The following is a 21,560-nucleotide window of genomic DNA, read 5'->3' on the forward strand; positions in this document are numbered from 1 at the left end:
TTGCAAGTATTTGATGACTACCTGGGGGTTAAATGTTGCCAATATTAGTTAATTGTGCTCAAAAAACCTTTACCTAAATATATAGATTTTTTAAAACCCTTTTCTGTTATTTGCCAATTTTGGTAAATAGCATGAATCACATACCTAGGAACAAGCATCTCTTGTCTTCTTAGTATTCTGAATTTACCTTAGTGATGTGTTTTTAGTGGAGCCATATATGGAAATGTGCCCTTATTTCTTTCCCTTCTCATTCAGGCCAGAGCCCCCTCTCATCCTCTTCATCTTGTCTCTCTTCTTTTTTCTCTTCCTTTGCTACATATCTTTTCTTTTGAGAAATAAAACTGGGTCATTTCCTTCCCTTTTCTGTTTCACTCCTTTTATTTCATTTATTCCTCTTCCGTTGAATAAATGAAATAGAATAAAAAAAGAGGTTGTTAGTGAATGTATGGGAAGATGGCAAATTAAAAGAGCATGCCCCATGTACACGCCGTACCCACAACATTTAGTACATTTGATCTAAGACACTAAAAATATATCTCAGCTCACACTGCATCCTAACCTCTGCGGTGTGCTGTTTACTTTCTGGAGATGCTATCCACTGCTGCTTTTCTTTTTGCCGTGTCTTTATTTAACTCTTCAGGGTTGTTTTAGTGATGACTTCATTCCAGCACAGCTCAGGAGTTCTGTCAGATTCACCTTCTCCTAATGTGGGAAGATGCTAGATTCTCTCCTTCCTCTCGCACAATAACAGAACTGGAAAAATGTCTGTGAATAATAACACAATGGTGATATTTTATTAGTGATTGCAGATAAATAATGACAACTAATTGACTTTCAAACAGAATTAAATGTGATCACAAAGCTTTTTCATGTGGAGTTCTTTTATCTAATGTTTTCCATAAAACAATTACATAAATAAAAATAAAATATATTGCATTAATTGTATCTCTGTATCCATTAAACTTCTATAGATTTAAATTGGAAGAACCAAAAATAATGACTACTATAATAATACTAGGTATACACAGTGCATTTAAAATAAATAAGAACAAGCATGCGACACAACTGTCTTTCAGCAAGCTGTTTGTTTGAATCATAAGTAATTGGCTTGGAGTCAGTAATTGATTGAGGTATCAAATTCAGGTGCTACTTTAGAAGAAGAGAACCTCGCTGATTGTGGTTTCTGGTGCCCATAGTAGATTAATTAGTGTCATGGGTGTTCATTTAAAACCAGGAAAAGCATGGAGAGCTAAGCCATATTACAAACTCTGTGAATATTTTTTAACTTATGTATTGACAAATGACAATATGGTATATTGTTTACAACTAGGGCCAAAATTTGCTTTTCATTTACTTTTATTTAATTTTAATTTTGTGGCCTTTTTTTAATGTTTTATGATTCACAGTGGTTTCCTTACATTAAGGAGGACATGTAAGGCACAAACATTTTGTGAAAGTCCCCAAGTTTTTTTTGCTTTATAACTGCAGCATTCACTATAGTTCAGTTTATTGATATAGCACAAATTCTCAACAAATGTCTTCTCAAGCCTCAAGGTAAGCAGATTGAATTCAGAAACATGAAATACATAATCAAGTCAATCCAGTAAAATCCAATCATAAAAACAGATTCAAAATCAGTCACATACACTACAATTTGATTCTAGCTGTAATACTTTGCAGTCAATATTTATAATGGTAAGTGGTAAAAAGTTTTCCTTTGATTGCTTTGAGACATTCATTTGCATTGTAATTAACATTATTGATTATCTAGGTTTGAGATGACGTCACAGCTGTGTCTTGGCTGCAGTGGGCAGCTTTAATTTCAGCAGCAAGATAATTACAGAGACTAGGAGGAGATCCATAAGACATGCTTGGGTTATACACAGGAGGGCTGAGGTGAGCAAACAAATCTATGGGCTAGGCAAGGGGTGTTGGTCGTGTAAGAGAATCTCGGTCGAGGTCTGCTGGAGACAATAATATAGAAGCAGCGAAGCAGGTGCAGGGGATATGCCTTATTGTCCTGCCGTGGGGAGGCAGCTGTCAGGTGCATCAGATGATATTGATTACTGCAGAGCAGGTGGAGTGTGAGAGCATGCGGATAGAAGGGCCAGAATCATAGCAGTACCCCTCCCTCAAGGTCCAGCTCCTAACAAACATCCATAATTATTAGAGTGTAGATGATGGACGTTTCTGATGAGTGTCTTGTCTCATGAACCTGGCCTGGATCCATGAACGCTCCTCCTTTCCATATCCTTTCCAGTCCACCAAGTAATGAAGTCCATGACCCCTTCTTCTGGACGAGAGGAGACATCGGATGGTGTACTAAGGTTCACCCTCAATAAATCAGGTGGGCAGAGAGGGCAAGATGGAGGGCTGAAAAATGAGATTGGACAAAAGGGTTGACTGAGACACATGGAGCGTGTGATTGATCTTCATGTAACGTGAGAGCTAAAGTCTGACATTCACAGGGTTCATCACATTTGAAATGGGAAAGGGACCAACAAACCAAGGTTCTAGCTCGTGACTTTCCACCCGGAGAGGTAAATCCCTCATAGTAAGCCAGATTTTCTGGCCAACTTGGTAATTGGGAGTGGGGATGCAGATCACTGTTGGCTGATTTAGATAAAATCTTGGACATCCTGTGAAGAGTCTTTTTGGCTCTTATCCAGACACACTGGCACCTCAGGGCAACAGAGTGGGCTCATGAGACCTTGGCCTCTCTCTTTGATGGTGAACACCAGAGGCTGGTATCTGTAAACAGTGTAGAAAGGTAATAGACTCGTGTTGCTGGAAGGGAGTGAGTTGATGTCATGCTCGACCCAAGCAAGGTTGTACGACCACTTGGTGGGGTCCTAGTTGCAGAGGATGCAAAGCTTGGTTTCCACCTCTTCATTTGCCATCTCAGTTTGTCCATCTGACTGCGAATGAAATCCTGAGGACATGCTGACAGATACCCCCAGCAGCGAACTCCTTAAAAAACTGGGAGATGAACGGAGGACCCCGTATGAGACGATGTCAGCGAGTAATTCATGGTGACAGAAGACCTCCCGGACCAGGACTTCATTGGGAGGGCTTAGGCAACACGCTCTTTGATGTTCTGGGTCAGGGTACGCCACCAGAACTGTGGTTGAATTACCTCCAATGTCTTCTTGAGACCTGGATGACAGAAAAGTCTTGACTTATGACAGATCGTGAGTACCCTGGAAACCTGGGGGTCTGGGATGAATAGACGATCTCCAGGTTGGTAATGGGTAATTCTGGTGGGTGTCCCTGATCTCCCTCTTCAGTTCCAACATAGTAACAGACAGACTGTTTCAGGTAAGATTAACTCAGCAACTCTGGTCCTGACATCCTCAGAGGGCTCTTGAATCCTTGAAAGAGAATCAGGCTTCACATTCTTTGTCCCTAGTCTGTAAGAGAGAGTAAAATTGAGTCTGCTAAAGAATAATGCCCACCTGACTTGTCTGGGATTGAGCCTCCTAGTCAGTCTGAGGTATCCCAGGTTCTTGTGGTTGGTCCAGACTTGAAAAGGTTCCTGGCCCCCTTCAGCCAATGTCGCCACTCCTCAAGGGACATCTTGAAGGCCAACAGTTTGCGATGTCCCACATGGTAGTTGTGTTTGGAGCAAGAAAGAGTCCTGGAGAAAAAGGCCTAAGGGTGAATTTTGTCATCCGACACTGACTGAGAACAGCACCTACCCCTGTGCTAGAAGCATGGACCTCTACAATGAATTGCTTTTCTGGGTTGGGGGATCAAAGAACAGGTGCAGAGGTGAACAGTTGCTAGATTCTAGAGAATCTCTTTCAGCCTGATTGTTCCATGCAAACATCACTTTAGTGAATTTGAGTGCATGGAGAGAGGGGAGACCTGACTGTAATTCCTTATATACCTAAGATAGAAATTCTTGGAACCTTTGGAGTTGCTTACAGTCAGAAGAAGGAGGCCAGTGGTGGACAGCAGAAATATTGGCAGGGTTCATGGGGATCTGGTCTGGAGCAATGATGAATCCAAGAAATTAGGTTGTGTTTTGGTGGAATTCACACTTTTCAGCCTTGTCAAACAGATTATTTTGATGGAGCCGAAAGAGAGTAGAACTGGCATGCTTCTCGTGACTATAGAGATCTTTTGAGAAAATCAATATTAGAGCGTTGATGAGCCCAAAAGGCATAACCAGGTATTCATAGTGACCCGTAGGAGTATTGAAGGCCGTCTTCCACTGATCTCCTTCCTTGATCCGGATGATTTGGTAGGCATTGTGCAGCTCCAGCTTGATGAAAACACTGTAGCACCCTGGATGAGATCAAAAGCAGAGTCCATTAAAGGTAGAGGGTAACGATTCTCAAGGGTGATCTCGTTGAGCCCCCAATAATCGATACATGGACAAAGTAAACCATCCTTGTTGCATATGAAGAAATCCAGCCCCTGCTGGAGAAAAGGACGGTGAAATGATTCCTGCCTTAAGTGAATCATGAACATATTTTTCATGTCTTGGTGTTCTGGAGTAGATAATGAATAGACCCGACCTCTGGGGGTGTAGTGCCTAAGAGTAACACAAAAGAGCAATTGAAAGGCCTGTGAGGAGAAATAAAGGTGGCTTTCAATTTATTGAAAACCTCCTTGAGGTCATGGTAATTAGTGGGAACTTTAGAGAGATCTGGGTATGTCTCCTTAATGTCTGTTACAGGAGTAGATGCGGAAACTGCATCAAATAGACGTGAAAATAAACAGTTCTGAGACCAACATAAAATCTCTCCTAGCCATGTAGCCCCAAGAACAATGGGTAACTGGGGGAATTTGATACTTGATATCTTCTTGATGGTTCCCACCCAGAGACAAATGGTTTCAGTTTCAAAATGCGTGTGGTTGAGCATGTGTCCATCTAATGCCAGCACTCTATGATTAACAGAGCCTGGTACCAGGTTGATCCCCAGATTCTTGGCAAAAGTCTCATCTATAAATTCTGTGTCCACCCCTGAGTCAATAAAAAAAAAAATGTGATGAGTCTGACTAGCTGTCTTTAATTTGGCAAGTATACATGAGAAGGTCTTGGAATAATTGCTCTGGCTCAGTAGAAACCCCCTCTCTTCTACTGAGCTTGATCTTTTAACAGTGTCTTGGTAGAAATGTGACCCATACCTCCACAATAGAAGCAGGTTAATCTTCCTCCATCAATCTTCTCCCCAATTGCATGGGTTCATCTGGAGGAAGAGAAGAAGTAGAAAGAGGGAAACTCATGTGAAAACTGTCACTAGATAGTCTCTCTCGGGAAAGGAAACGTTTCCTCCTTGTGGCACCTCTCACTCCTCCTCTCCGAGGACCAAAAATCAATGCAAGTATCAAGGTTCTCCAACTCCTTAAGATCCCTTGAGTAATCTCTGGTGGTGAGCTCATCTTTTAAATCATCTTTCAGTCATTTCATAAATACTTCCATAAAGCCTCCTGATTCCATTGACTACCCACATTGTGTGAAAATCAATGATGTAATTGGTTACACTTCTTCTGCCTTGCTTGAGGAATAACAGACCTCTGACTGCCTCCCTCTCAGTAAGGATGGGATTCAAAACCTGAATCAGTTCTTCATAGTAGGAGTAACAAATGCAAGAGTTTCTCTTCCATTCTTCTGTGCCCTGGTGTTTAAGCTTTGCCTGACAATAATGAGAGGACAAACGCTGCTCTCTCTGTGGGGAATGATTAGGGTTAGAATTGAAAATGGATATCAGACTGGGTCAAAAAAATGATAAAACTGGTCAGGATCCCCTTTGAAAACCTCTGGGGGAATAAGGAGTATCTGGAGAGACAGACGTGCCTTGAAGAAGATTAATCATCCTATTCATGCTTGTATTAAGCCTAGCGATTGCGTACTCCACACCAGCATGCTACTTTTGTGTCTGCAAAGGGTCCATTGTGGCCAGATTTTTCTGTAACAAACCAGACAAATCAAATAGAGCATTTTAAAAGTTTTATTTCAATGACCTTGCTGGGGCGAAACAGGAAGCTGCCAGAGACACAGTCAGGAGCCATTAAAAGGGAGAGAGACAAGTTAATGACTGTTGAGAATTCAATGGCTGATAGAAAACTCAACATAAAACCTTTTCAGAAGCCGGGCAGGGACTGTTGTTCTGTTGAGAGGTTCCAGAGGGATCAGAAAAAGCAGCGGCAGAAAGAGAGATAACGTCTCAGTAGGTTGCGTATTGGCTGCAGTAGGCAGCTTTAATCTCCGTGACAGATAGAATCAGAGAGACTAGTAGGGCATCCATAAGACAGACTATGGTCATACCCAGGAGGGCTAAAGAGAGCAAACAATGCATCGGCTAGGCAAGGGGCGTTAGTTGTGAGACAGAATCTTGGTTGAGGTCCAGAAATCAGAAGGCGGGGAGAAAGTCCAACAAGGGCAAGGATCAGGCAATAAGGCAGGCAAGGAACGCTGGATATCTACTCACATAAGGAATTGAAAAATCTGGCACTGTCCGCTGGAGACCAGAATATGTAGGCAACAAAGCAGGTGCAGGGGATAAGCTTGATTGTGCTGTCATAGGAGGTGGGCAGCTAACATGTTCATCAGATGATCTTGATTACTGCAGAGCAGGAGAAGTGTGAGAGCATGCAGACAGACAGGTCAGAATCATAACAGAAAAGTCTTGCTGCGTTATGTTGAAACATTGCTGAACCACTTTGATCTGCTTGTTCCGCCTGCCGAGGCTACAAGAATCGCCGTTAAATCTTGATGCCTGTTTCACAATCAAAGCCTTGTCAAATGCTGTGTCTCATCTCTCAGGACTGCCCGGCTAGTCTCAGATTAATTACTTGACAGCCCCTCTGAGGGCCAACCACTTCTGCTGGCCCTGCAGGTCTTAACACAACACAAGCAACTCTGACACCTTAGACATGCAAAATCTGCTCTCAACAAAGCATTGCGAGATTATCTTTTCTTGTAGACCTTGAATATGATTAATTGGGGTTAACTGATTTCTGTCCTGTTTCTGTTTTAGTTTCAAATTAGTAATCTACCATAGAGACCACAATAGAGAATGCTGTAGTTTTCTCAAACTGCATAATCTGGGCAAACACTCAGTATTAGATCTGTTCCTGGGTAAACACTCAGGATTTGTTTGTTTGAAGAATACATTTTGGATAATGGGTTATATTCAATGAATTACACAGTGAATAGCTTAAGATTTGAAGGCGCAGTTTAATAGAAAATGATGCAGAGGCAATTTAATTAATCACTCAAGAATAGCATTCATTATTGACAATGGCTCTGAGATAGAGCAAAGTTCATTGTTAGGTCAGGTAGTTGTCTTACGCCCACTTCTCTTAAAAGTTTACTAAAAGAATTCCAAAGAGTATTGTTTCTGCATGCATTTGCGGATGTGTTTGCTTGTCATTCTGCTTGCTGTAGGAGATAATTAGATTGTTCTTTGAGCAAAGTCTAATCAAATAACAGGTGAGAGAGAGAGAGAGAGAGTAAAGCACCGCCTAAATTTAATCAAGTTGAACTCCTTAACACAAGTGCTCAGTTTTTTCACTGTGGCTTTGTGCCAATCAGACCACCATAATTAAAGCTATTTTCATACTTCCTTCTAAAAACACTAAATGGAAATACACATTGCATTATTAATGATTAACCTGCTTTATTTGAACTTATTTTATTTGTATTTCAGTATAGACATGGCTTACTAAGTACTTTTTGACTAGTGTAAAAGTAGGATATTTTTCAGCTGGTTTGAGAATTCTGTTTGTTGTGTCTTTATCCCTTTTGTTGTGTCTCCACTTCAAGTTTAAGTGCGTGCCCATATTTTTTGTTTTTTGTGCTGCCAAAAACTTGTGTAAAAATACAGTATGCCCTTGTCAGCAACTGAAGGTGCACAGACAGACCATAATGATCTGGCAGGAAGCCAAGAAGCCACAAGAGGAGACGAGGCGTTGTCACTGAGACTGCAGGTTGGAACAGTTTGTCCTTGCTCTATCTCATCCATTGATATCTGAAGCAGCTTGAGCAGCATATCATTCTTCAGTGAAACAATGTGTTGCAGTGTGAAGCTCTGGTACCAATCTGCTAGGAACCGAGTTCTGCTGTGATGTTATTTTGTTGTAGAGACTGCACATTTGGAAAGCTTTCATTTATAGCCTACCCCAAAAAAGCTTTATTTGCATAAAATGATTATTGCATAACATGCATGTGTTTAGAGAAGGATCAATCCAACAAGATGTCTACAACACACATTCTCAAAGCAGAATAATCTGAGAAACATATTATTTCACAAAACAAGGTGCAGAGAAGATTTTCAGGCTCACCCTTCCATTTTTATGCTAAGGTGGACTATTTCTGAGTAATGCGACAAAGATAATTGCAGCGTAATTTTGGTTAAGCCTTTTTAGAAAATTAACACACCTGGCAAAGAATAAGAAGGTGATTGTACAAAGTTATTGTGTTGTAATTCACATTAAGTAGGGATTGCTGTTTCCACCAGCTACGTAGATATACAGGTAATGCAATTTTTTTTCATCTTACCACAGGCTGTATATAAAAAATTGTGTACCTTGTTCATATGAAGAATTATGAAAAATAATTTCTAAGTAGTCAGATTTTAATAGAAGTGTGGAAATATTTGTCAGTCTCTGAAAATGTTCGTACTGAGTTTCTGAATAACGAAAATGTTAATTTCCTAAACTCAACTTCACAACCCATTTGTGTGTATTAAATGCTGCGTGCTTTCTCACAGTACCACGGAAATTGCAAACTCAATGATGCTCTAAGTTTGGCGCAACGGTGGGCAGAGCTCTGCAGGTCGCTGTGCTTGCCATGATCGCAGTTTACCAAACTGGCACACTGTGATTTATAAAAAACAAAAAAACTGGCAATGACAGAGTATTGATCTTGATGCAGGCCAGTTGTAATGTTAGCTTTCCTGAGATGTTTCTTTTTGTTAGAAGGTGGTTTTTGTTTCTGCCACTGCCAAATGCATCCTCAGAATGAGCATTGTTCACTCGATGCAGTCAACTGTCTACTGTCACCATATTCTCATTCAAGAAACAGGACTGGTGCAAATTCACTGACTTTGAGCTACTAGTTTTTACTAGGTTTACTTAAATAGATACCTTCTTAACCGTTGCCATAATAAACAGAAACTGACTGCATTAAAAACTAGGCTCAAATAAAATGTTATGTAAGTTAAATTGAATCTTTCTGTATGTTTGGATTGAATTGTCTTTAAATTTCTAAAGTACCTTGAGATGAGATTTGTTGTGAACTGGTGCTATGTAAAAATTAAATTGAATTGAAATACTCTTTTTAACTTGAGGTGCATTACATTTACTGCAGCCCCCTCTACTAAATAATGGGTCAAACACAAAGAAATGAATAAAACTAGTCAGTCAGTCAGTCATTTTCTACCGCTTATTCCATAGTGGGTCGCAGGGGAGCTGGTGCCTATCTCCAGCAGTCTATGGGCGAGAGGCGGGGTCACCCTGGACAGGTCGCCAGTCCATCGCAGGGCAACGCACAAACAACCACGCACACATTCATTCACACACCTAAGGGCAATTTAGAGTGACCAATTAACCTAACAGGCATGTCTTTGGACTGTGGGAGGAAGCTGGAGTACCCGGTGAGAACCCACGCATGCACGGGGAGAACATGCAAACACCATGCAGAAAGACCCCAGGCCGGGAATCAAGCCGGGACCTTCTTGCTGCAAGGCAACAGTGCTACCAACTGCGCCACCGTGCAGCCCTTAATAAAACTACTCAGAAGGAATTACTTCAGAACAAATTTTACAGAAAGTAAAATTTGCTGCTTTGTCGCAGAGGCTGCATTCAATTTGCCTTGAAAGTCTGATTTCGCATCTCGGAATGATGTCACATCCAAGTTGATGTAAGACAAACAGTGAGATTTGCTAATTCTTGTGCTAAGTAACCAAAGGCCTGATCTTCAAAAGATCCACTAAAAGGTGCACTAAATTACTTGTACAAAAGAAAAATTGTGCGTGCAATAAGTGGGCGTGTTGTGTACGATTTTCAAAGATTGTATGTGCAAAGTATAACAGCTGCAAAAGAGATGTAGACCGCTCTGCTTAAATGAGGAAATTGCGTGTGCTCCTGGCTGGCTGCTACTGCCCCAGCAGAACTTGAGGAAAAGCTAACACATCCTCTCTGCTGTGGCACTTGAAACATACAGAGCTTGTTGCGCTGCATCATTATAAATGATCCAGTTGCTGATTTTTTCCTTCTGTTCTGTTCCGTTCTGCTCCTGCTTTTCTGGACTGTTACAGTTAGTTAACTTTTGTCGTTGCTATTCACAGAAGCAGGTTTGTTATCTCAGCCTCTGTCCTGAAAAGATTAGTTCCCCTTGCTGTTCATTTGCGCTAGATGCGTCTGAGTGGATAATTGCGTATGCAGAAGGCTGAGTTTGAAGCTGTTCGGCAAGCAGATGCTTTATTTAGACCCTGTGAGGCAAAGGCTACATCCTGCTTTGCCTGTAATCAAAATATTGGATTTTATTGCATTTTGCATTTTGTTTTGTTTGTTTGCATGCACTGTCTTGGAAAACTTCTTCAACATGCCTAAGAAGAAAGAATCTCGGAAATAGTAGATCGTGCCTAAGGCTAGTGCTACACTAGCTAGCCATGATGACGAAGCTGACCTGGCCTGAGGGGAGCGCAGACCAGGGTGCTAGTGCTATGTCAGACCACGAGATTGCTAACCCCGATCCGGACATCTCAAGCTTCAACAAGTGACTGACAATATTGCCAATATGTTGGATACCAAGCTTGGAAAGGTTATTAATATGGTTACAGAGATGTCAGAGAAATTTGACACGATGAACCAAATGGAAATAAAACTCAAGAAAGCATTGGAAAGATTGGATAGTGAACTCATCATTGTTTTATGGTAAATATTTCATAAAATTTATAGAAGACCAGACACATTTATGCATGGAATATAATGATGAAAAAGTTATGGACCCAAAATCGGTATGTGAAGCATACAAAGGATACATGAGTGGAATGATTATATCATACTCCTGTAAGGGGGGAAAAACGTGTACAGCAACAGCTGGAGAGTGAAAATAGGATTAAGTACCTAGAGGAAAAATTTTATTGGTTAAATTTAGATGATATCTCGAAAGAGCTCAAGAAAAAGAAGAAGACGACCCGGTTGATTATCCTAATGCCAAAGAAGCAGAATTAGATATTTAGTTTACCAGACAAAAAGTGTTTGAATTTGGCAATAAACCAAGTAAGCTTCTGGCTCGATTGGTTAAAAATTCTTCCACTAAATCTTTTATCTCTGTGATATGTGGCGAGGATCCGCTGTGACAGACAAATAATAGGAGGATTAATGACTGTTTTAAAATTTTTTCATGAAAAACTATATAGTTCAGAAAAAGATAGTGATTGTTATGATTCTGGCACGTCTGCTCTACCCTGTCTCCCTGGCTGCAATCAGCAGATTAGATGCATCTGGTGGCTGCTGCAGTGTAGTGCAATCTATGGCATGCCAAGCCCCTGTGTCTTCCCTGATATATACTGACTCTGACAAGCAGACGGTGCCAGATTTTTTGAAAGCCATTGTGTGAGTAGACATCCAGCGTTCCTTCCTGTCTGATCATTGTTCTTGACCTTGTCTTTTGGATTTTTGCCTCTCTGCCTGCTCCGTCGGACTATTTGGATTTTAGTTGTCGACCTTGTTTCCTGCATCTGGTTTATGCCTCTGCCTGCCCTTGACTGACGCCTCTTGTTCTGATCATTGACCCTGTTTCTGTCCTTGGATTATTGAGCCAGCGTAGCCCTCGGATTATTCAGCCTGGACTCACTTCTTACCTGTGCTGTGGAGATCACCGCCTGCCGCCCACTGAGGTTTCCCCTCTGGGTTTCAAATTCCACTCAAGACAAAAGCAGGTTAGTGGCTTTTCTGATCCCTGCAAAATCTGGAGAGACTACAAGTCACTAATACCTCTTTCTGCCACAGTGATTCCTGGAAGCTGTGAGGAGTGTTACCTGTGTGACGTTTTCCTGTGGCTGAATAAACCTTTTAAACTTTCAGTACTGTGTCTGGCTGAATCTTGGGTCCACCTTTTTCTGATTCATAACAGTGATATGTCTCCTCATGATATTTTTTTTTTTAAAAGCTTGAAGATACCACAACTATCAGATGAACAAGCTAAACATCTTGAAGGGCCTGTTATTTTATCAGAAATATATGATACTGTCTCCTCATTACAGTTGAACAAATCTCCAGGCGCTAACAGTTTCTGTCAGGAGTTTTATAAAACTTTAAAAGGCAAAAGTAACAACTTTCTACTTAGAGTCTTTAATAAATCCTTTGAAGAGGGAGAAGTTCCTTGATCTATGTATGTTGCGCATATTATAGTTTTTCCAAAATAGATAAGGATCTGGAGACAATGCACATCATATCGACCATTCAGCCCTCTTGGAGTACATACCAAAATACTTTCTAAAATAATGGCCAGTCGACTGGAACGGGTGGTGGCTGATATTGTTCATGCTAATCAGACGGGCTTTATGAAAGGTCCGTCTTCTTCAAACAACACCAGGTGGCTAATTAATACAATTTATTACCTTAATTTTCATCAAATCTCCAGAGCTATTGTGACTATGGATGCAGAGAAGAGGTTTAATCGCATTAAGAGGAAGTCGACGACTCAGCTTTAAATCTGAGTTAGTTGAATGGATACAGCTTTTGTATAAAAAGCCTATGGCTTCTGTCGTGACTAATGGCCTTATCTCAGATATGTTCAAACTTAACTGAGGCACAGCTCAGGGAAGCCCTCTATCTCCCGTACCGTTTGCGGTGGCTATTGAGCCTCTTGCGATAGCGATGCAACAATCCTCAAATAATAAAGGAACGGTGGTATGGGACCACACAACACAAAATTCTGCTTTATGCAGATGATATCTTCTCACTCTAACTGAACCTACAATATCCATTTCAGCACTGATAAACGGTGTAGAAGCATTTGGACAGATTTCTAGGTACCAGATTTAAAGGGGGGGGGGGGGGACACTTTAAAAACTCAGTACAATTTACCCAGAAGTGATTTTTTTTTAATGCCTTCTGGTCAGACACTCTGTTTACTCAAATACCCTTGATCTTCCATTTGATTTTAGTTTACTTAATGACACCTTTGGACAGTCGGAGACACAGTAACTTTGTAGCTATGTTCTATTCAGTTTTACAGCATTTCACTGCGGATATAGCATAACAATTTACACAAAGTTTATATATCTCCCTACTCGTATAGCAAACGGGACTACAGGGACTTCTAATTGTCCAAAGTGTAAAATATCAACAGGAACTACTTTTCCCTGCCTCTGGGAATGTGAAAAGATTCAACAGTTCTGGCAAGCAGTGTGTATTGAGGTGTGGTGATTGGTCAACAGCTAAAACCATTCATGTGTGTGTTAAGATTTCTACCTGACTCGTTAAACATACATAAGAATGTATTACATTTTCTTTTATGGTGGCCAGTAAAGCAAAAATGATAAGATGGGTTGGTGCTCAGCCACCTTTAATTAAACTTTGGAAAGACACCATCTTGGACACCATCACTTTGGAGAGGTTGATGCTTAGCCTTAAAGGACAATATTACCAATTCAAGAAATGGTTTAATATAATGTTGAAACGTCTGCAAATACAACTTCAGTCATACTGACATTGGAAATAACGTTATACAAGGACTTTTATGGTTGATGCTGTATATGTTGTGTCATATTTTGTTGGGTCTGTAACTTCATAATTTTGTTCATGCTGGACTTTTGATGTAACTTAAAATGTTCAATAAAAATAAGGTATAAAAATTTTCACCTGCTAAGAAGTGATTTTAGCATCCACATGGCAAATTGAGGATTGAATCTGTGTTATAACGACTTTATTTCTTTCCTATTAATTATATTATCAACATCAAAGCACAGTGGGTCATTTGCATGATGTGCAATTACAGTTAACAGCATGTGCGCACTTGATCAGTTATTTGTGCACTTTGCTATGATCAGGTTTGTGTGCGTTTAGCAGCAGATCTCACTGACAGCGATGGTGTGCTGGAATGATCCAGACGTAAGAAAAAAGTGTTGCAAGGAGTTTTATCATAGAGGAAATGTCATGGGTGATTGGCTCCAAATCAGACCTTAGATAATACTACATAGATTCCTCTATTCTCATCTGTTTTTATTATTTTCATTGTTCACAACCCAAATCTGTTGACACATGTACAGAAGATTCTCTCTCTCGGTCATCTGTTATTCTATCTATGCCTCCTTCTCGTCACAGTGACAGCAGACATTTTTGTGTCCAAGTTAGCACTTGCATTTTAAACAGGCTAAATCTAGACACAAAAACAGGTTTGATAAATCGCGTTGTGGGTGGTAGAGAATTAAATTTGCATAACACGCTAAAAAGTTTGTGTCTGCTGTTCTGCTGATTTTACACACGTAATCTGATTAGCACCTGGTTTGTAGATCAGCTTTGCTGATGCAAACAGGTATGCGCGTGATTTTGTACACACACAACCTTTGAAGATCAGCCCCCAAATGTAGCATTGCTAGCAATACAAGTCAATGACAACACTTTTTTTCTGCAACTTTTATTATGTTTTAGGTCCATGACAGGCTTACTGTATCTGAACTCCAGATAAGTCTATGACCTCTCATTTTCTCATTTTGAATTCCAAGTTCAGCATGAAGCTCTTTTTCGGTATCATTTAGCCAAGCTTTCCTAAAAAAAGTTATTTTGGCTTACAAATTCCTCTCATCTCACTGTTTTTTATAGAATTATATGTAGTTTAGTAATCTTACAGCAAGCTAAAATGCAAACGATGAAGACAATTTAAAAACTGTACATGAAAGGTTTTAAGAACAACAATAATTAATTAGCAGACTGCAAATGTGAAATTCAGTGTCTACAACAGAAATATAAAAAATACCTTAAAGCATGCATGCAGTATTTTTGCACAAAATGCAAATACTTAATGTGCAATATAATTTTATAAGCTTTTACTGTAAAATGCATGCAGAAATATGCATGTGAAAGCATTAACTTAATTACTTATGAGGACCTGAATCCTCCTCGGGTTTTTGCTTTCCTCTATTCAAAGACTGCAGAAGTTTTTCAGTGTGATTGTATGGTTCAAGTGTTTCATATTTTATGCCACAATAGATGACTCTCAGATTGGAGCCAGCTCCCTTGATACAAGTGAGCAGGTACATAGAGACAGTTTGGTCATGAACGGCATGTCACTGATCCACAACACTGTTTGCAAGGTTAAGAACTGCAGATATAAACTTTCCAGCAGAGTTCCATATTTGAATCAAAGCTGTTTCTATGTTGAGAAATTCAAAATACTTACTAACAATATTATCATCAAGATCATTTATGTTAAAATCTGTGATGCAGCATAGAATGCTGTAAATAGCGAATACCTAATGATTGACAAATTATAGGTGTGCATACTCTGAATCCGTCAGATAAATCACCTGATGTAATGTTTTCTATCATAATTACAAAAATGTATAGGAGTGCACAAACAGGCTGTATAACTGATTTTCTGTTTGTTTCTGTGTAAATCTTAACTAATATCTAGCCTGCTTTCTTTTCTTCCTCCCTTTTTACATTTGTAGTATCCTGCTAAAACGTAATCACTGAAGCTCAACTTCCTTTCTTCCTTGTCATTTCTAAAAGCATTATGGAAGTGTTCCTGCTCTGTCAGTAAGCCCGTGGTCAAAGCAAAGTGTGGTCAAAAGCTTCATTTAGTTCAGCATTAATCGGCAGATTTTATACAGTCCAGCTTCTGCTGGGAGTTTTACTAAAGCCGTATGACATTTGAGCAAGCATTCAATGGCTTAAAAATATTTTTCTGATTTACTTTCTCCCTAATAAACATTTGGTTTTCCTAAGAAATAAACAGAACCATCGACTAACATTTAAAAGACTGCTTACATGCACTTAATCATGCAAGGATGCAACAACTACAATAATATAAGAGTCCTACATTTGCACTGTTGCTATCAATACCCTGTCAGGTAGTTACATGTTTCTAATCATATAGAAGCTTTATACTTCCACTAATTTCTTTTTACACTCCTCAAAAGACTGTAATTATTTTTTTGAATGATGTGCATCTGCAGTTGTGTTAGCTGTCGCAGGTTGTGTTTTTTTCTTTTATCTAGTACCAAAGAATTCCTCTGGGCACTGTCCTATTGTTGTAAGAGTTTGTGTTAATCCAATAACACGACTCTGTTTATGGACAAGATACTGATAAATTGTCAGCAAGCCATGCCATTTAGAGGGGCTTTTTGCTTGATGCTTTTATGTTTGAGTGAGTCAGCAATATGTGCACTGAATAACAGTCTGGGAAAAACTGAACTCTGATAATTAGAGTTTTGACCATTTAAAGTGGCGAAAAAAGGAAAAAATGTCAAAGATTAGCGACTCTCTTTCCCATAAATGCTGTTCTGCCTGAACAGGCATGTCTTTGGACATATATATCATACAAATAATATATAATATATATATATAATATATATAAATAAATTATATATATATACATAAATAGTAATTAATGTTTTATTTTTTTTTTTGTCAAAAAGCTAGGCACATAGTTTGCCGACAACTTATCACTGTCTTGTCCATAAACAGTGTTTGTTTCTGTATAAGCAAAAACTCTACCAACAACGGGACAGTGCCCAAAGAAATTAATTGCTACTGGAAAAAAGGAAAAATATAACCTGCAACAGCTAAATCAACTGACTGTTACTGAATTTGAATGAGATATTATTATTACTGTTGTTCTCCTTTGTTGCTTTAATTGCAGCTGGTAATACAGGAATGAAGTAATGACAGGAATTAAAAATCTTCCACTTCTGTTGCCCACAAACTTGTCCTTAAACGTTATATGTTTAAAATTGAGTAAATGCATTTGAAAATGTCCTTATTTGTCCATTTGTCACCAAACAACTACAGAAGTAATAGTATCCTCTTTTTAATAGCAGTTATTGAACATCCGATTTTTAGGCATGTAGATGTTCTTATTTATAGTTTGATCAGTTAAGAGTCGGTACTGCAAAATCTTTTTTTTAAATAAGTTTTATAAGTATATCATTCCAGTTTACAAATATATATTTGTATGACAAATTTATTGTTATATATTTTTTTGCTTAATTAATGTAAATATGTACTCTGTAAACACTTAAAACTGATTAGGTAATGAATGAGTTGATTTCAAGGTCAGCGTAATCAAACAAGATCTAACATTGCTCAACTGTGTAAGGCAACAGAAGCACTGATTTACTGTTGGCTTGCTGCCGGCCTGGTCTCCATCTTAATCAAAGAATATTACAGAGATTTGGCAGTCAGTTGGTTAATGTGAGCTTGTTTGGGGTAAAATATTTTTTTCCATTTGAGTCAGCTAACTTGCACTGAATATCAATCTCTGAGTACAAACTCAGGGAGTGCAGTTGGTTCTTGCTGCCTGGAACATGTACACCTGCACAGACACAGGCATTGATAATTAAATTTTCTCTGTGTTGGAGGAGTTGTGAACAGCTGCAATAATGATGCAGTATTGCTGCTGCATCATATGCAGTGCATGACTTCAACATGACCAACTGCTTTTTATTTTGGCCAGGTAGCATTACTTAAAATTCTAATAATAAAATACTAGATGTTTAAAAGCTTAGTATAACACGGATCACAATAATTACAAAATTAAAATCTGTAAAAAACCAAGTGATAATATATGTATGACTGTGGTCATCGCAGCAGGACACTGTTTTAATAAGCAAACGGACAAACATGTCATCACTTAGATGTGATATACATATATATACTATATTGCCAAAGAGTATTTGGTCCCACCACCAAACCAATGAATTCAGGTCTTCCAATCACTTCCATGGCTGCAGGTATATACAGTTCGGTAAGGAGAAGCTTGACTGGCCTTCACAGAGTCCTGACCTCAACCTTCTTGAACACCTTTGGGATGATTTAGAGCAGACGCTGCTATTCTGGTTTTCTCACATAACTATGAAGACTCTCCTAAACCTTGTGGAAGATGTTAAAGTTACTATTGCTGACAACGGTGGGTCGATCAACAAGTTGGACCTTATAGATTAAAAGTTTATGTTCATGTAAGTATGTAAGTAGACTGACAAATACTTTTGGCAATATACTATATATATATATATATATATATATATATATATATATATATATATATATATATATGGTGGGAATACATTTGCACACATCAGTTTTGTTACCTTTTGTTTGATGGACTTTTTTGGGGGCTCGGTGGGAGTCTTGCAATGTTTTGGTCAATGGAATGCTCCTTATTTTTCCAGATTTGCTCTCCCATTTTTACAACATAATCAGGGTCCCATGGTGTAGGAAATATTGTCTTGGTACACTTTGGGTCCCTAAATACCAATTGACTTTCATTTAAACATCTCAGCTTACCTGGATATTGGTGCTGACAATGACAATCCCTTCATGACCACTGTATTCCCATCTTCTGATGGTTACTTCCAGCAGGATAATGCACCTTGTCACAAAGCTCAAACAATCTTAAACCAATTTCTTGAACATGAAAATGGGTTCAACTTTCAGATGTTTTAGAACAGGAGATTCTCATCATGTGTGAAGGAAACAAAAACTGCAGTACCTATGATGCTATCATTTAATATCGTTCTAAAGGCAAAAGGGCTCGAGTGATACTAGCAAAGTGTACATAAACACTCGGGTTGTATTGTGGAGTTTCCCCTCTAAGCTGCTATTCTGGTTGACATGTTTTTTTAAATCATGCCAAGAACAACCAAGGTAAAAAAACTGACAGATGTTTGGATTAAATTAAGTTATCTGATATCACATCTTCACTATTATTATTATTTTTTTTTTGTCAAACAGGCAGATGCTTTAATCTAAATTTACATAATTTACATGATGCAAAAATGAGGAGGAAATTTGGGGAATTAATGATTCTATTCTGTAAATCCAAAGGATCATTTTACCCTCAATATTATAATTTAATTTGTCAGGGTTTCCTGTTGTTGCGCACACACATCTGGTTAGTACTACTGAACAAAAAAAGAGAATACAAAGATCTGAGTTGAAACTTATGACGATGCTTCACAGTGCTGGTTGTTACAATAACTGTGCCATTAGAAAACTAGTTATATTTCAGACAGGGGGAATAACCGTGGGAGGCTAGTTATGTTCCTGCGTCTCTTTGTTGCAATTTCCGCTGTGTATCAATGCAACCAAGATTAATTGCTTTCATATCTTGAACATAGAACCATGCAAATTACTGCAGCAAACACAGAACCACACTCATCCAGTGTCTCCATGCTGCTCACTTTTCTGCTCACAGTACACAGTGTACCAGATCAGAATGAATCTGCATGAATCAAGATGAGAATGGTCTAATTTCCAGTGAGGCTCCAAAGCTGCTCTGCTGACATACTGGTGGTCCTCTCAGCTGGAACTAAGTGCTCTCGAGAAGGATAAGACTGAGATGACCAGTTGCTGAATTGATCTACGTTTGCACATCTGAGTACAAGGTTTTCCATGTTTATCATAACTACTATGGCTTGTCTTTCTGTTAAAAGAAAAAGGTCTATTTGCATTTGACATTAAATTTGAAGTGAGTGCAGTTTCTTTTTCCAAAGCAGAGAGAAAGAAAAGCCAAGGCACAAAGCACATCTGTAGACGGAAAACATCAGAGCAGTGAGGCTACTGCCTGCTTGCTCTTTAAGCTGCATAAGCTCTGCCACTTCAGTCACCTTTTGGTCTAACAGAGGCGATGAGTAGAAAGAGGCAAAAAAGCAAGGGCAGAAATGTATATCTAGAAAATCCCACAAGTGCTTGAATATGCAATCAGTTTGGCACCTACAGTAAGTGAGCAACATCATGTGAGCAAGGGAGTGTGAATGATGTTGTATTGAGTCAGATTGAGAACCGGATAGAAGAAAAAAGCAGAAAAAGGGACAAAGAGAGGAAAATTAGAAAAAAAAGGAGAGCAAATGTGCAGCTTTGAGGCTTTCCATCATACATCAAACTCCTGCAGCTTCACCTTCCCTCTTCCTCCCCCATCATCCTCCTCCTTCTAGAGAGAGAGCGCAACAGAGAGTCACGCTTGCAAGCCAGAGAAGAGACGTCAAGAGGAGGATCCACAGAGAGCGAAAAAAATCCCTCTCTCTCTTCTGCTGGCTCTCTTCGTTGCATCCTACAGGCGGCAAGGAGTGAGGAGGATCCCCGGCACATTTTCTGCGCTGCTTCCCTGCAATTTCTGTGGCCGTATCACAGCGCGTGGAGAGCAGGGAGAGCCGCCGAGTGCTCGATCTGTGACATCGCTCTGCAGAAGAACAAGAGCATCGCAGAGGAGCTGGGATGCTTAACAACCTGACCGATACAGAGGAGGGGGACGGGGGAGCGCAGAGCCAGGGTGAGTGATGAGATTTGTCATGCAGTCACTTGGAATTATCAGGGGACACTCATAAATACAAAGGTTGTACATGTTGATGCATCACATAATAGTGCCGTGCCGATGCAACAGCATGGAGGGAGAGTAAATATGTCCTGCTTGTGAAAAAAAGCATGCAAGATGTAGGCGCACACACACAACTTGATTGGATTGAAGAGCGCTGGTGTGTGTAAGTATGAATGTTAGCTTCTACAGTGGATGGCCTGCTTGCTTCCACTACTGCCGCTGCTTCTACTGCAAGGCTGTTGTGACAGGAATAATAATGTGCACACTCCATACCATGGATTGGGTGCATTGGGTATTAAAGCGTTGTACAACACATGCATACACTCCCTGATACACACAAACACACACAAAAAAACCACACATGCAAACTAACAAAACCTTAAATGGCAGAGTTATGAAATTTTTCATGGGGACTTAAATATTCCCTAACAACAGACTGTATTGGTATCTCTGCATACACATATATGCACACACTGTATATCACCACTACAGATACCAAGCCACCATTGCTGCTAATCCTCTCACCCCCAGCTGTCAAAGTCAGCCCTCCATCCAATCCCATCCCCCCCGAACCTCTGCAGGGATAAACCTGTGGAGTGCTGGTTTGTGTGGATAGCTAGGCTGAGGGCCACCACACAACTCTCACCTCCACAGACCTGCTAAACAATAAACTTCTTAAAAGCAGATTCCCATTAAATCACAATATCTGTATGTTTTAGTTGGCTGTAATGTGGCAACAGTTTTCATCATTCTCTTTAAACTGCAGTAAATGGGAAACTTTTTTACATTACTGCACATACTCTTCAGGATGTGAAAAGTGAGGAGTCTCCCTCATTTTCATTTTTAGCTCAATTGAATCTATATTGCATTCTCACTTTTTTTTAGCTCGCCTGCTCTTCATTTTGCACAAACCTTCCTTGCGTTGTGAGCCCTGGACTCCAAGGAATGAATTGACAGGTTGCGGATAAGAGAACAGTCACTATGCAGTCTCATCTACCAGTAAGGGCTTAATGATAAAAATAGACCAGCTGTGGGAACATGAATATTTAACTTGATGCAG

At 39.6% G+C, this 21,560-nt stretch overlaps 1 protein-coding gene across 3 annotated transcripts in view; it reads left to right on the top strand.

Annotated features, from left to right (window-relative positions):
- Window positions 1-21,560, top strand: part of slc12a5a (solute carrier family 12 member 5a) — a 233,407-nt gene that overhangs the window by 79,578 nt on the left and 132,269 nt on the right. Inside the window, exon 1 of one of the 3 annotated variants that reach the window (XM_047348016.1) lies at window positions 20,151-20,455. The exons of the other annotated variants lie outside the window; for them this stretch is intronic. Coding sequence (XP_047203972.1) covers window positions 20,401-20,455 — 55 coding nt within the window. The 5' untranslated portion in view covers window positions 20,151-20,400. Of the gene's footprint in view, window positions 1-20,150; window positions 20,456-21,560 lie in introns of those variants that run through there. 3 annotated transcript variants of the gene reach the window in all.

The sequence above is a fragment of the Girardinichthys multiradiatus genome, chromosome 20 (assembly GCF_021462225.1).
Source record: "Girardinichthys multiradiatus isolate DD_20200921_A chromosome 20, DD_fGirMul_XY1, whole genome shotgun sequence".
NCBI classification, from domain to species: domain Eukaryota; kingdom Metazoa; phylum Chordata; class Actinopteri; order Cyprinodontiformes; family Goodeidae; genus Girardinichthys; species Girardinichthys multiradiatus.